Source organism: Penicillium canescens (genome assembly GCF_028828765.1).
Source record: "Penicillium canescens strain IBT 15451 chromosome Unknown utg000005l_segment0_segment0, whole genome shotgun sequence".
Lineage (NCBI taxonomy): Eukaryota > Fungi > Ascomycota > Eurotiomycetes > Eurotiales > Aspergillaceae > Penicillium > Penicillium canescens.
In genome coordinates this window covers 213,105-226,856 of record NW_026703967.1, presented here as the reverse complement: position 1 = coordinate 226,856, position 13,752 = coordinate 213,105, and the positions used below count along the sequence as shown (strand labels likewise).

The 13,752-nt window shown below is 48.8% G+C and overlaps 5 protein-coding genes across 5 annotated transcripts; 3 read left to right on the top strand and 2 right to left on the bottom strand.

Moving 5' to 3' along the window:
* Positions 1 to 484: 484 nt before the first annotated feature.
* N7446_007708 (uncharacterized protein) lies at positions 485 to 2,254 on the top strand (the record flags this gene model as incomplete). Its single annotated transcript, XM_058516453.1, has 1 exon — positions 485 to 2,254. One exon carries the CDS (start codon positions 485 to 487, stop codon positions 2,252 to 2,254), a length of 1,770 nt encoding a protein of 589 aa, XP_058370099.1.
* Positions 2,255 to 3,198: 944 nt separating this feature from the next.
* N7446_007707 (ankyrin repeat domain-containing protein) lies at positions 3,199 to 3,513 on the bottom strand (the record flags this gene model as incomplete). Its single annotated transcript, XM_058516452.1, has 1 exon — positions 3,199 to 3,513. One exon carries the CDS (start codon positions 3,511 to 3,513, stop codon positions 3,199 to 3,201), a length of 315 nt encoding a protein of 104 aa, XP_058370098.1.
* A 2,742-nt stretch (positions 3,514 to 6,255) lies between these two features.
* N7446_007706 (acetolactate decarboxylase) lies at positions 6,256 to 6,987 on the top strand (the record flags this gene model as incomplete). Its single annotated transcript, XM_058516451.1, has 1 exon — positions 6,256 to 6,987. One exon carries the CDS (start codon positions 6,256 to 6,258, stop codon positions 6,985 to 6,987), a length of 732 nt encoding a protein of 243 aa, XP_058370097.1.
* A 3,022-nt stretch (positions 6,988 to 10,009) lies between these two features.
* On the top strand, positions 10,010 to 11,846 carry N7446_007705 (uncharacterized protein; the record flags this gene model as incomplete). The annotated part of the gene is made up of 4 exons (XM_058516450.1): positions 10,010 to 10,281; positions 10,357 to 10,602; positions 10,667 to 10,736; positions 10,794 to 11,846. The coding sequence occupies 4 exons, from the start codon at positions 10,010 to 10,012 to the stop codon at positions 11,844 to 11,846; spliced, it is 1,641 nt and encodes a 546-aa protein (XP_058370096.1).
* Positions 11,847 to 12,414: 568 nt separating this feature from the next.
* On the bottom strand, positions 12,415 to 12,997 carry N7446_007704 (uncharacterized protein; the record flags this gene model as incomplete). The annotated part of the gene is made up of 2 exons (XM_058516449.1): positions 12,415 to 12,824; positions 12,886 to 12,997. The coding sequence occupies 2 exons, from the start codon at positions 12,995 to 12,997 to the stop codon at positions 12,415 to 12,417; spliced, it is 522 nt and encodes a 173-aa protein (XP_058370095.1).
* Positions 12,998 to 13,752: the final 755 nt, after the last annotated feature.

The window sequence follows — 13,752 nt, the reverse complement described above, 5'->3', positions numbered from 1 at the left end:
TCTGCGATACCCTCATAATTGTCTCTTCCTTTGGTGCTTGTCTCCCCGTCACTTTCACTTGCTCGTTTCTTCGAGGCTTGTCTGCGGCTTTGCGAATCTCAACCCCAGAGCAGCTCTTGTACAGCTTGGTAATCTTGGCAAATTGCCATCGTTATTGCTAGCCTGTCGCTCGCTTTGCATATCCTTTTCCGTGATTGGTACGCGTGTTTTCCCCCTCTGTCTACTGGATTTCCCTAACCAGATTTTCTCCGCAGATATCCCGAATTTCGCATCTCCGTTTACCTTTTCGGTCGTCGAATCTCGATTTTGCAGGTTCATTTCAGCGCACCTCCTTGCATAGACAACATAATTTCTTAATCATCGGGAAGTGAGCTCAGCTTTGTGGTTGACCCCAAACGCTCTCGAATCCCGGACGTGAAAAAACGCGACTTGCTCCACCTGCATTATTTTGCACATACCTACAATTCTCCCCTCATCGACAACCATGAGTATGGACGCTGGCGGTCTTGCTCAAATGACTTTCAACTCTTCCTTCAATAATGGCGGTTCCCTCGGGGTCCCGGGTTCTGGTTTTGCCTCGCGCGGCAAAGGCTCTCATATCAAGCGTTTGAGTGTGCCACCCCAGATTGCTACCATCGATGAGTCCCAGACTTCTACCTCAATTTCTACCCCCCGCACCAGTCGCTCTCATCTCTTGGCTGGGCTGCGCACTGCTCCCAAGTCTGCCACAATTCCCTCCCAGCAACAACGGAATGGAATGGAGGGTGGACGATTCCCTGGTTTCCCCAGCCGAGGAGCTGATCGAGTTCCACAAACTGCGACGGGGACTGGATTCCCGCAGCAGACGTACGCTACGAATCAGAGCATGAACTCGCATCAATCTTATCAGTCGCATCAGTCACACCAGTCACGTCAATCTTACCAAGCGCATCAAGCGCAGCAGAGCCGCATGATGTACACTCTGCCAGAGCAGGTACTTGCACCCCCAATGCTTGATATTGAAGGTGGCGACATCCCCATCGATGAGAACATGTACGCGGAAATCATGTCAACCAATTTGTTCCTTGCTGCTCAGCAACAGCGCCTACAACAGCAGTTGATCAGTGTCACTGCTGCGGCTCAGCAATTCCAAGGTCTCAACTTGGGCATGTCTCTTCCTCAGCAGCAGCAGGTTCCCTCCCTTCCCGGCATGGGCTTCTATCAGCAGCAGCTCCAGCAAGGCGTTCAGCCGATTGTGCAGCCGGTTCCTGGTCAGCCTGGATTGTTCTGCGTTTACAACCCTTTGACTGGCCAGCAAAGCTACATTATGGACAGCAGCTCCCCGGAAGATGGTTCGCCGCAGTCATATCAAGATACCCGATCCCATGTTGGTCAGCAAGTGCCGCAATTCCGTGCAGAGATCTCTCCTCCCGCGGAATCTGCGCACTCGGTAATGCAGTTCCCGCAAACCCTGTCTCCTCCTTCTGGCAGCCCCTCCCCGCCGCACGAGGTATCTATGAGCGCTCTTCGCCGCGGCCACCGGAAGAATCCTTCGTTTAACCCGGTCATCAAGACTAACATCGATACCTCCAAGGCCAACGTGGGACCTGGCCCTCGGTCTGCTGCTCTACCGCCGACACCGGCTACTGGAACCTTTGGACCCGGTCAAGGTCGTGCTGGGGAGCACCCGATCCGTCAGCCCCGTGGACCCCCTTCGCTCGAGGATCTTGTAGCCAAACCCACTTCCCAGCACGAGGGTAGCAAGAACTTCGCGACTCGCCAGCGCCGCCGTGCTGTTCACAACCTTGTTCGTGCGGGTATTGAGCGTCGTGGTGACACACGCAGTCTTGGATACCATAGCAGCGGTGGCACAAATACCCCGGCAAGCGAGAAGGAGTTCACTTTCTCTGATAACGATGATGCAACCGTGCGAAGCGGCAGTCTCTCCAGCAAGCCCAGTCTAGGCAGCCTGCGAGCAGTGGCCAATGGTGCTATTGGATCTGAGAGGAAGGAGAAGTCTGGCCGGGACCGTGGCTCCCCGGACAGTCCTTTTCACAGTGCCACCCCAACCAGCGAGGATGGTGGCTATTTCGGGTCGAAGTTTGTGGATGTTCGTGGGGAATATGCCCCCTCGCCTAGTGCCAGTGGCACCTCCTCGCCCTCGGCGGCGGCTGTTGTTGCTGGCCAGGGGCCGGTGGCTCAGGCACCAGAACGGCGCAAGACGCCGATGCTGGTGCTGTCCAGCGCTGAAAAGCGCAAGACCCCTTTCATGTAATACCGAACATCATGTGACAGCGACGTATGACCTTTTTTCTTCTCAAGTTTCCTTCTGGGTTGGTCTTGTCTTTTATTTGCTACCTCGACTCCTTTGATCGAGCCTTGATGAAGGTTGAACCTTTTCCACTCCTTTTCTTATTACTACTATCCTCGGCTACATTGCTAGCACTTATGTTTCGTGACGAAAGACCTCGATCGGTCTGCAATGACTTTATTTTTCCTTCTTTCATTCCTTTCCAATACCTTTCATCGTTCTGTTACCTACTCGCCACAGCTGAGCTTGGACAGAATAGCTTTATTTTCCCGGGATTGAGGATAAGACAAACCGAGCTCAGGGTTGAAACAGACTTTGGCCACGGTATAGTCTCTTCTTGACATTCGGTTTCTGGTGTACATCCGGTTATGTACATACCAACAGGATAATCATTCCCTTTTCACCTCAGGCTCACTGCCGCTATTTGATCTCCGTAAAGTCCAACATCCATAAGCCATCATTCTTAAGAACCCATTTCCTAAGCGCCGGGCTGTACGGCAACGTTTAGCGGCGCCGAGAGCAACCCCAATATTGGAGCATGCCGTAGTTCTCATGCCATCTGAGTTATATGGCACGCATCTACGGCCGAAAAATAACAAAGATCTAAACCGTTGGCCTGTATCATATTTAGATCAACAACGATTGCATAACAGCCACAGAATACATTTTAGGTATAACCACCGGAAAACAACTTTCGTTTTTAAATCCCTCTCTGACTGCTCTCCTCTTAGCATACTAGGCACGTTTGATTCTTAACGGTTTCTATGATTTTGTTGACAATTGCTTGATCCTTGAGGTACTGTTGTGCTCTTTCAGACAAGCTTCAATGCTCCGATAGCGCCCCTGCTGAGCTATACAAAGCGCTGTGCGGTGGTTCCTGTCTTTCAAATGAACACCGGCGTTAAAGTTCAAGAGCAATTGAACAACAGCAAGATGACCTTTCTCGGAAGCTTCATCAGGCACGTTGATCGATCTTTATCCTGTACATTTATCAACGCTGGTCGGTGTTCGAGCAGGAGCTGCACGACTTTCACATGGCCGTTCTCCCCTGCCCGAGACAAGGGTGTGCGACCATCATCATCTGCCTTGTCCAATTCAAGATCACTCCGCTTTAGAAGTAATTGGAAGATGGCATCATGGCCCATTTGACAAGCATATGATGCAGCCGTGCGAAGGCAGTAATCCGCTTTATTGACATCGGTATCCGTTCGCTTCAGCAACATCTTCACCATGAGCGTTTGACCGCATAGGCAAGCAACCGACAGAGGAATAAACATATCGCTCGCCCTCGAATTTGAATTCACTGCCTTGCAACGCAACAACAGATCCATGACATTTGCATGCCCCTCCGAAGTGCCGCCCAAAGTGGCGTATTATAAGGGGTCCAGGAAGAGATATTCGGATCAATATCTTGCCTCTGCAACAAGTATGCCACCACATCAATGTGTCCATATGTAGCAGCTTCCCACAATGGCGTATTACCATCACCCCTGTGATAGTTAGGGTTGACATCACTACGGTTCAGCAACATCCGGGCAACAGAGGGGTGGCCCCAAGAAGCTGCCCACCATAGTAACGTCCTGGAGTTCCATTTGTAGTCATCCGCACCGACATGTAGCTTGTCTAAGAGTAGCTGTAGAACTCGGGCGTGTCCTCCCATGGTAGCGTACCATAACGGGCAATGCATCCGGTTTTCCAGGTCGACCCATAAATCTTCTCTTTCCAGAAGCCAGCGCACTAAGGTCTCATGGCCGCGTGAGGCGGCGACCGCAAGAGGAGACATTCCATCACACATCAAATTGATATCAATCTGTCGATGGTTCAGTAGGAGCCGCACAATGCCAGAATACCCATAAGAGCAAGACAACCAAAGAGCCGTAATGCCTTGGGGGGCAATTCGATTTGGATTCTGCTCTCTGATCCACAGTAGTACCTCCTCGTCATCTCGTGTGTCCACCACCAAGGGAGCGCGGGATTATCCTCTCACATTCGGGTTGGCTTCATGTTTGAGTAGGATATCAACGATTCCCTCTTGTCCACTGTGAGTAGCCGCATACAACGGAGTACCAAGAAATTCATCTTCTGCATTCACATCATTGCCTTGAGCGATCAGTGATCTAACGATGTCTTCATTGCCAATATAACATATCACAGCGAGCTGGTTCAACAACAACCGCTGCACTAAGTGAGTTGAGGCCGGACCTGAAAGCCGTTCACATATCGCAAGTCTTCCTTGGTATAAGACGGCAAGGGAACATACACCCCACAAAACAACAGTCTTTCGTAGAAGCGGATGGAGATTTTTGTCATGAAGATCACTGTAATCTTTCTCTGAAATCACTTTTTGAAGAAGCAGCCAGACTATTGTGTCTCTGGTTAATCGGGGCTCCGCGGCGGAGATATTCTGGAAGTCTAATCTTTGGAATGCTCGGCGTGAGATGATAGCATCGAAACTTCCTGAGACTGCCATCAGTATTAACAATGCAGATGGTGGAAAGATATAGCTTACTGCAAACAAGCCTTTTGTCCAACCATTCTCGATTATCTTGAAAGATGGAACAACGCCGTGGAAGAAAATCGTCTATGATGAACTCCTGGAGTTCCAGAGGCAAGCTCGGAAGGCCAGTCACATTCATGTTGTCTTGGACGTTTGTGTCTCGGATGCAACTAGTGGGAATAGAACAGGAGTGAGTACGGTGGATCAGTTGTGTCTGTGTAAATAAAAAAAAGGGCAAAGATGATGCTATAGAGTGAGTCAGGGGAGAGTACCTATATCCACGGATCAGCACCGATTTCCCTGAAGTTTAACGCCCTTCCTCGAAAGTGAAAAGAGGCATGTGAAGAAAATATGTTGCCCTTTATATTTGAGATCTCCGTCTGTTTAGTACGCAATTTATGGACAGTGGTAGCTACCTGAGCGTAGATGGCAACCATAGATATACCATCCAAGTGGACATTAAGCATGAGTGTGAAGAGACTGGCACTTCCAGGGCCGGAGGTTACTTGGACAACGCATGGTTTCATGCTGGCGCTGGCGTAGCCTTCAGCCATATGGCCGGCACCTTGTTCACAGCGAGACAAGATGAACTGGAAAAGATTGGTTTTGTAGATTCTATCAAGAAGAAAAAGAGCTGCGCCACCAAGATACCCGACCGATATTTTATTAGAACAATACAAAGACTGCTTGTGGGAGGTTTCACATACACATATGATCGATGTAGTGACTAGCGAGGAAGAGCTCACAGAGCAGCTCTGCCCCTGCAGGGCCTTTGGAATAATGGGTTGTCATTTCGAAGCCTGATGTAACTTAATGGTGTACGCATTAGAAGAGTGAACAGATCAACTGTTCTAACCTAATCGCACGTCTATTTAACTGTTTCTTGTCTCTTCATCTACTCCAAATGCTTCAATGCAAGAGTCTGATATGTGCAACCACCCATTTCTCAATAACCTAATGATATTAGTGTTCATCGGTCTGATTCAGTTCCAGAAGAACCATAGCGGTGAATATTTTCTGACGATTCGATCCTTGAAAAACGAAGATAATGATCAGCTACATAATGCGTACACCATCAGTTAAGCGAGGAGAATCTAGTGGTGTACAACAAAATAACAGGTGATATGGTATGGCTTGCTGGTCAATATTTTCGGGCTATTTATCCGGCGGATATCTGACCTATGATGATCAAACGTGCCCCTCCACCTGATATGCGGGTGAGGCCATACTGTGTAACCATCCAACACGAAAGAGGAAATTGTTGCAACTCTTTGAGATACGCCTATCTTTGATAAATACAGCCCTGTGGGATTCGACCGTGAAACAGGGAAAGATCTGCAAAGATGATAACAATAAAGTGTGGGCATAGCCCGAGAGTTTACGGTAACTACACAATGATTTTCCGGGCATATACTCAAGTCTTGTACGTCACTATCTACACCACCTCCAACTCTTGACTTCAGACGCAATGGCCGCGAATAATATCTATCAGTATTCAATTCTCAGTGCTCTATTGGACGGCATTTGTCAAACAGGTACCGCTCTCAAAGATACCCTTGCGCATGGCGATCATGGCCTCGGTACCGTACCCGGTTTAAATGGAGAGGTGGTTATAGTTGACGGCAGAGCCTACCACTTCCCACCAGGCGAGAAACTCCGGAAAGTCGAAGTGTCCGACACTCTTCCTTTTGTCATGATCACTCGGTTCGAACCAACCTTCCAAAAGGCCTTGTCTTCACTTAGCATGACTTCGCTCCCAGAGGCATTGAACCCTCTGCTTCCCTCTCGGCAGAATTGCTTTCTATCAATTCGTCTCGATGGGATGTTCAGTCATATCTCCTTCCGAGTGATAGCGGGACAATGCAGACCTCGAGAACCCCTTTCGGAGCTGGCCAAACGACAGCAAATAGTGAGCCTTGAGAACATTGAAGGCACGCTATTTGGGTTCTGGTCTCCAGCTTTCAGTGGGGGCTTCAGTGTCGCAGGCTTTCACTTGCATTTTTTGTCGAAGGATAGAACTAGAGGGGGCCATGTCACAGGGTTTACTGGGGATGTCAGCCTCCAAGCTGCTGTCATTAACAAATATACGGTTGAGCTGCCCCACAGCGAAGAGTTTAATCAGGAAACGATAAAGGGCGCAAGAGAGGCCGAGCTTCATGCTGTAGAGGGGGTTAGATGTCGCCGTTTAGGCTATAACTAATTTGACATGTCTTTATACGTAAGTCCGAGCATGGGTTTTACGTATATACTAGAAACTAATATTCGTGGATCGAGAGAGATCCGCCCGTATCAAAGTCGAACTAGACGCCAAGGAGCGAAATTAGGGTGCCCAGATCGTTTAGTCGGAACTCTGTCTCTAGTGCTCTTTAAACCCATTCTATCTCGTTTTTATTTTCTACGGCAACGAGATAGTTATCGACGAGCCAACGTCCCTTCATAGGAAAGCTGTGACTACATGGAATTGTAGAGTTTCTATCCGCGTAAGACGGCACTCACGACGATGCAGTGAACGGAGTCTATCCGAAACACGGCCGCGAACGTTTTATGGTAGTCAATGCCATGTTTCTCTCGATAGCCTTTGAACACTAGTCGAGCTTTGCGGGTCCTGTTGGTTTTTCAAAGACCCATTTGAAGCCAACACATGATCTCTAGCTAGCAAGTCCTTCCGCAGAATCTTTTCCTATGCTCGAGAAGAGATGTATATTCTTTCTAAATGACCGGCCTAGCTGATTCGGGCCGGACGCGGCTTCGTCGAAAGTTAAGGGCTCAACTCCTTTCGCGGCTGCGCCGTTCAATGTACCTGTTGTATGCACCTTGCCGAGTGACCAACGAAGGCGTGATGGAGCTCCGGAGGAATCTTTGTACCAGTCAGCTTCACTTCGAAAATTACCTCTATTTTGGATGGCGCCACAGTATCTCCCCTGTGACGTTTTGCTGTGACGTTTTGCATTTCATTGTTCCGAGAACCGGTATATACCTGTCTCTCGAGAACTCAACTTATGAATACACCCACATTCTAGACATCACATATCGTTCTATAGCACCGATCAGGTTATAGAGCGTTTACACCCGAAGTTCTGACTTTCCGGTTCCACTGATTTCGCCTCAAGGCTTGCGTAAGGAGACTACCCGATAGATAAACCCCCGGATACGCAAATTACCCCTTCACCAAGGGCTAAACGGGGTCCTTAGAAGAATTTCTATTCTTGAACCTTATCGAAGGACAGAACCTTGCGACGTTGGGAGGTGATGCCGAAGGTTTTCACGAGAATTTCCCGGCAGGAGCATTGGGGCGGGAGAGAGATATGCAGGTGGGTGTACTGGAATACGACAATCAAGAGAACGAGCTCCGTTTATCTCTAACCAACGAAAAGAAGCTATGTGCTTCTGCGTTCCTCTTCTGCTAGATGCTATATGTTGTCTTCAAACTATAAGATTGAATTGGAATATGCGAATTGTCTAATTGTTTCAATATGAAAATGAAGAGTCCTTCTCAACCACTCTATGTTTGGAGAATCACATACCCTCCCGTGACAGGGACCTATGCCTGATACCCGCTAGTAATGCAGATGGTATTATTTCTAGTCTATACAGTTAGTCTACATAAGCAACTATGCTAATACCATTTACCTGTATTCCGATTTCACCCAAAGCTTGCCCTGCAGATTCAAAAACTAAGATACTAGCTTTTCTTGGTAGATATGTAGGTACCAAAATGGACCCATAGGAAATGGTCATGGGATGCGACATGCGGGGAAATCTGTGGGGGAAACCGGAGTCGGAAATATCTGCCCGAGCCAACGTGGGGGACACACTTCTCTCGCTTCTCTGGACCGAGTCACATAGACCGGCCATCGGTGATACACTAAAACAAGCCAAGCCCCGAGGCACAGCGCCAAGAGAGTCCGGATCCCGAGTCCACACGGCTACCTTCTTTGTCATTTGACGGCATCGCCGGTGTTTTCTCGGGTCTTCCCAAACGGGACATCCCCTTACCACCTGGCACCTGGCGGTAAATTTTCTATTATTAATTTGGAAGACCTGCAGTCTTTCAAGCTACTGTAGTAAGGTTCACCAAAGCTCAAAACTTTTTCTATTCATTGTTTGCTTTAGATGCCGACTTTGTACACGACAGCCAGTGTCAAGACCGTCAATTTCTCCGCAGTTTGGCCGAAATTTATTGGTCTCGGGAAGCAGAGGAGGGCAACGGGGAAATGAGGAAATCTCAAAAGTACAATTAAGGTGTGGGGCATATAGACTTTACAGAGATATTAGCATGGCCAAGGAAATGTCTTCGTTTTTGCGGGGGCGAAACCTGGAGAGCGCCATCCTTAATGTGAAGCCATTGATTGGGCCCTAATCTTACATCCCGTGCTTGGCACGGGCTATGCTGACATCAACGCTGCCCGAACGCTATACTCTATCTTTCCCTGTTTCTGGGGGCGAATGGCGCCGCGGAGAAGGCCGTAAAAGGACCATGTCAAGAAGGGTCGGAATCCTTCGGGTCTGGGTGAGGCATATATCTGCAAATTTCGGCGACATAGTCCATTAACCATGTCAGCTAGTGTGACTCAGCTCTGGAACATTTGGTCCGTTCATCGGTATTTTCGTTGTTGGGATCAGACGCAGCCGCAAGATCATCGTCCATGTGGCCCTTGCATGAACATCTCACTTAAAACTAAAAGACGCATTGGGCCGTCAGTATATCTTTGGGCTATATAGTGTGCTAGTAGTAAATTTGTGCCGGACTGAAATTAAAAGGGCCGTTCATCTCACAATTCTATTTATGTAAATGTCGTTGAGCTAAGGGCTCACTTGTCCCTGTCTGAAAATCGGAGAATTAAGGAACGACGTAGCTAAAGTCAATGCTCAAGCCTAAGGCTTGCTTGCCTGCGCCGAGCCTTGGCCCTGGACATTCGACCCGACAGCCCTCGATTGATGAACCTTACGTCTATTACCCCATGGGCCCCCGTATGAGCCTCCTTGGCGCAAAATGGGATTTAAGAGATCGTGCATGCCCACTCTCTGCGCAACATTTCTCCCCATCACAGTCTTCCCTATTCCACGGCCGCCAGCTTCGGAGAACTCTGCCGAGCGTGTCGTCTTCATCTGATACTGTTCTTTGACCGAGCCTTGAAAGTCTATCACATCACATTTTATACGATTGAGCTGTCTATACTTTCGTCACGACTGTCTAGAATTAACAGATAACATCATTCATCATGGCGGGTGGTGCTGCCATCAACGTCTTCAAGTTCAACACGGGCGGTTTGCCCAAGGAGACTCTCAACTGGAAGCTATGGTTCGCTGTCTTCGCGTTTGGTCTCATGGGTGCTGCCCGAGGTGTCGATGAGGGTCTTATCACGGGTGTCTTTAACTCTCACGCCTTCAAGCAGTCTGTCGGTATCGACGACCTTGAAAAAGAAGAGCTCGCTAGTGTCAAGGGTACTATTTCCTCTATGGTTCAGCTCGGCAGTGTCGCCGGTGCTTTGTTGTAAGTCTTACTATTGAAACCCATCGACTTCGTCTTCACGCTCGAAAGCCTTTGCTAATTATAGTTAAATGACAGTGCTTTCGTCGTTTGTGATCGGATTGGTCGTGTTTGGGCTACTCGTCAGCTCTGTGTCCTCTGGATGCTTGGTATTGCCATCTTTATTGGAAACAATGGCAGCATGGCTGCTGTCTACGCTGGTCGCTTTATTGCTGGTATTGGTATTGGACAGACCTGTGTCGTTGGTCCCATCTACCTTTCTGAAATATCACCTGCTCCCATTCGTGGTCTCTGCACTTGTATGTTTACTGGTGCTGTGTACCTGTCAGTTCATACTCCCCTTCTCCTTTCTTCTTGTCTCACTTTCAGATGCTAATGCCAAACCCAGTGGTATCATGATTGCATACTTTGCCAACTGGGGTACTTCAATTCACATGGCGGACACGTTCAACCGCTGGGTAAGTGCTGGCCACTCCAATCCTTTACTGGACTGACTAACATCCTCTCCCCTACAGGCTGTCCCCACTTCGCTGCACCTCATGTTCGCCGGCATCATCTTTCTCCTCACCTTCTTCCAGCTGGAGTCCCCCCGGTTTTACATCAAGCAGGGCAAGCGCGAGAAGGCTCTCGAGGTTCTCTGCAAACTCCGTGGCCTACCCGCCACCCACCCATACGTCCTTGAAGAGATCACCGAGATGGACTTTGCCTTCCAGGAGGAGATGGAGGCCACCCGCGGTATGGGCTGGAAGGGCCTCTTCAAGGAGATCCTTGGCATCAAACGCAACGCCTATCGTCTGTTCCTCACCAACCTCGCCCAGAACATGGCTTGCTGGTCTGGTGGGTCCGCCATTACTGTGTACGCCCCGGATCTGTTCAAGCTCGTCGGTATCACCGGTCAAGAGCAGTCTCTATTCTCGACCGTCGTCTTCGGTGTCGTCAAATTTGTCGCCGCCATAATCTGCGCTCTCTTCCTGGTCGATATGGCCGGCCGTAAGCGCTCTCTTATTATCGGAATTGTGCTCCAGACCATTGCCATGTTCTATATTGCCGTCTTCCTTAACCTCGTCCCCATTGCCGAAAACGACGACTTTGAGCCAACCGCTGGGCAAAACCGTGCCTCGACCGCCGCCATTGCATTTATCTACATTTCTGGTGTCGGTTGGGCACTAGGATGGAACAGTGGTCAGTACCTACTGTCCTCGGAGCTGTTCCCACTCCGCATCCGTGGTATCTGCTCGTCCATCACAATGGCCATGCACTTTATCTGCCAGTACGCCGTCAACCGCGCCCTGCCTGAGATGCTACTCGAGAATGGACTTGGACCTCACGGAACATTTTACTTCTTTGGTGTCATTTCCGTTGTTGGCGGTGTTTGGGTTTGGCTCTTTGTGCCCGAGGCTGCCGGTCGCAGTCTCGAGACTATCGACAAGATGTTCGATCTTCCCTGGTACAAGATTGGTCTCTATGGAAGGAGGTTTGCTGAGGAGTACGACCGTGAGCAGGAGCGCATTTATAGCGATGAGAAGAAGGAAGCCGGAGTTGTTGTTTCCCACACTGAGACTGCTTAGTCTTTCTGAGACAACTCCAATGGTGTATACATTGGAGGGAGATGTCTGCCACGTGTTCTTAAGATGTGAGTATATGCTTATATGAATATATGAATATGACGCCGTTTCTGTTTTTCTCTCGATATTGCTGAATGCAGCCTTAGTATAAAGCAGTGGAGGTTCCATTATAATTGCTGGGAATTCCGATGTACAAGCTTGGCCTGATAGCTTCTTCAAAGATCTTTGGCACGTCGTTCAGGCGGAAAGACCAGCCGCTTCCACCATAGCGCATAATTCCACACATATCGCAAACCCGTGCTTAGGTTCTCAGGTGTTGACTCCAGGTTCTAGACCTTGGAACAAGAATTGGACCATTTCGAGGTCTAGTTTCAGCGTATATGTATGTAACTACTCAACCGATTAAGCTAAAATCATCTCGAGCCAAGGAAGTTCATTTTTCATTACATTACATAAAGAAACTAAGTAGTAAAAAGCGGCCCTCAAAGTGACTAGAAGTGCCATCGAAGAAAGGATCCTTGATAGATAGACCTGGCTCTCGCCAGTGAGACCTTGCGCATTCTACCAGATCTCAATGCCACCCATGAGAAGCGCTGGAGCTGGTTTCCTGCGGCTTCGGAGCGGCACTGGTTTCCCACTGCTTTGGACTACTTTCCCACTGCTGTGAACCAGTTTCCTGTGGCTTGGGACCAGTTTCCTGCGGCTTCGGAGTGGCACTGGTTTCCCACTGCTTTGGACTACTTTCCCACTGCTGTGGACCAGTTTCCTGTGACTTTGGACTGGGTTCTGCCGGCTTTGGACTGTCATTCTGCTGAGTAGCTCCAACGCAGACTTTCTGGCCTATCAGCATGTTGTCGCAGTAAGGGTGAATCGTAGGGTTCAATTTGAGGAAGGTGGCCAAATCGAGCCCAGGGTGCATATTGACGACGTCGGTGCAGGTCTCAGGAGGAGTTTTGAGTTGAGGTGAATACCAAGCAGTGCCTGCAGATGGTCAGTAAAATTATTTCATGGATGATAGACTCGCATTTCAAGGGTCATTTACAGTCTCCCACTTGGTGAGCTTCGGGCTCACCCGTCGGCATCGAGGGGCTCGCGACGGCGGCCGAAAAGACAAAGCCCACCGCCACAAGAAGAGTTCGAAGAGTTGTGGCCATTATGTCCAGTCAAGGAATTAGATGTTTCGAAGATTGGATAGCAACAAAGCAATAGAGTCTCAGTAGCGAGTAACTATTGTGTTGAAACTTATCTACTTTTTGGGTCAGAACGTATAATTTATAGGCGGCTGAAGGCCATAACATACCTTGCCGTCGTGGCATTCCATTGCATTTTTGGTGGCGCTAGACGAGGGCAATACCAGGATAATTGACTTTTAAATCAAGTCTCGAGCTCGGATAGTGGGATAAATTATTCCGCGGCCATTGCTTAAAGCCTCCTATGTAGTTCCGATGCGTACAGATCTCAGTTCGATATCCGAGAGCCAACATTGAATATGCTCTTAATGTTGTTTAGAAGATTAGAGGGATTTCCGATGAGGCCGGGGGGTAGAAATGTGACTAGCTAATTACGTTCACGCAACTATGTGAGAAAAAGAAAGACTTTTCGCTTATAAGTCAGATTGGGTGGACGTTTGCTATGGTGTATGGTACAAAGGGAGAATGTGAATTCGTAAGTCAAAGTTGTGGCTGAGAAATCGCCATGAAAGAATTAGGCGAAGAATGATCAAAGTAACTACATGCATGTTTCTCTCCAATCAGATCTATACGCATGCCCAGGGCGCTTGGGAAACTAATTACTACTGCATGCCGACTTGCCAGATTGTATTCTATCCAGGTACCCCTCGTAACCTTTCCCCGTCCCCCCAACATCAATCCACATTCCTAGGCGGCAAATGAAACTGAAGGTGTTACCA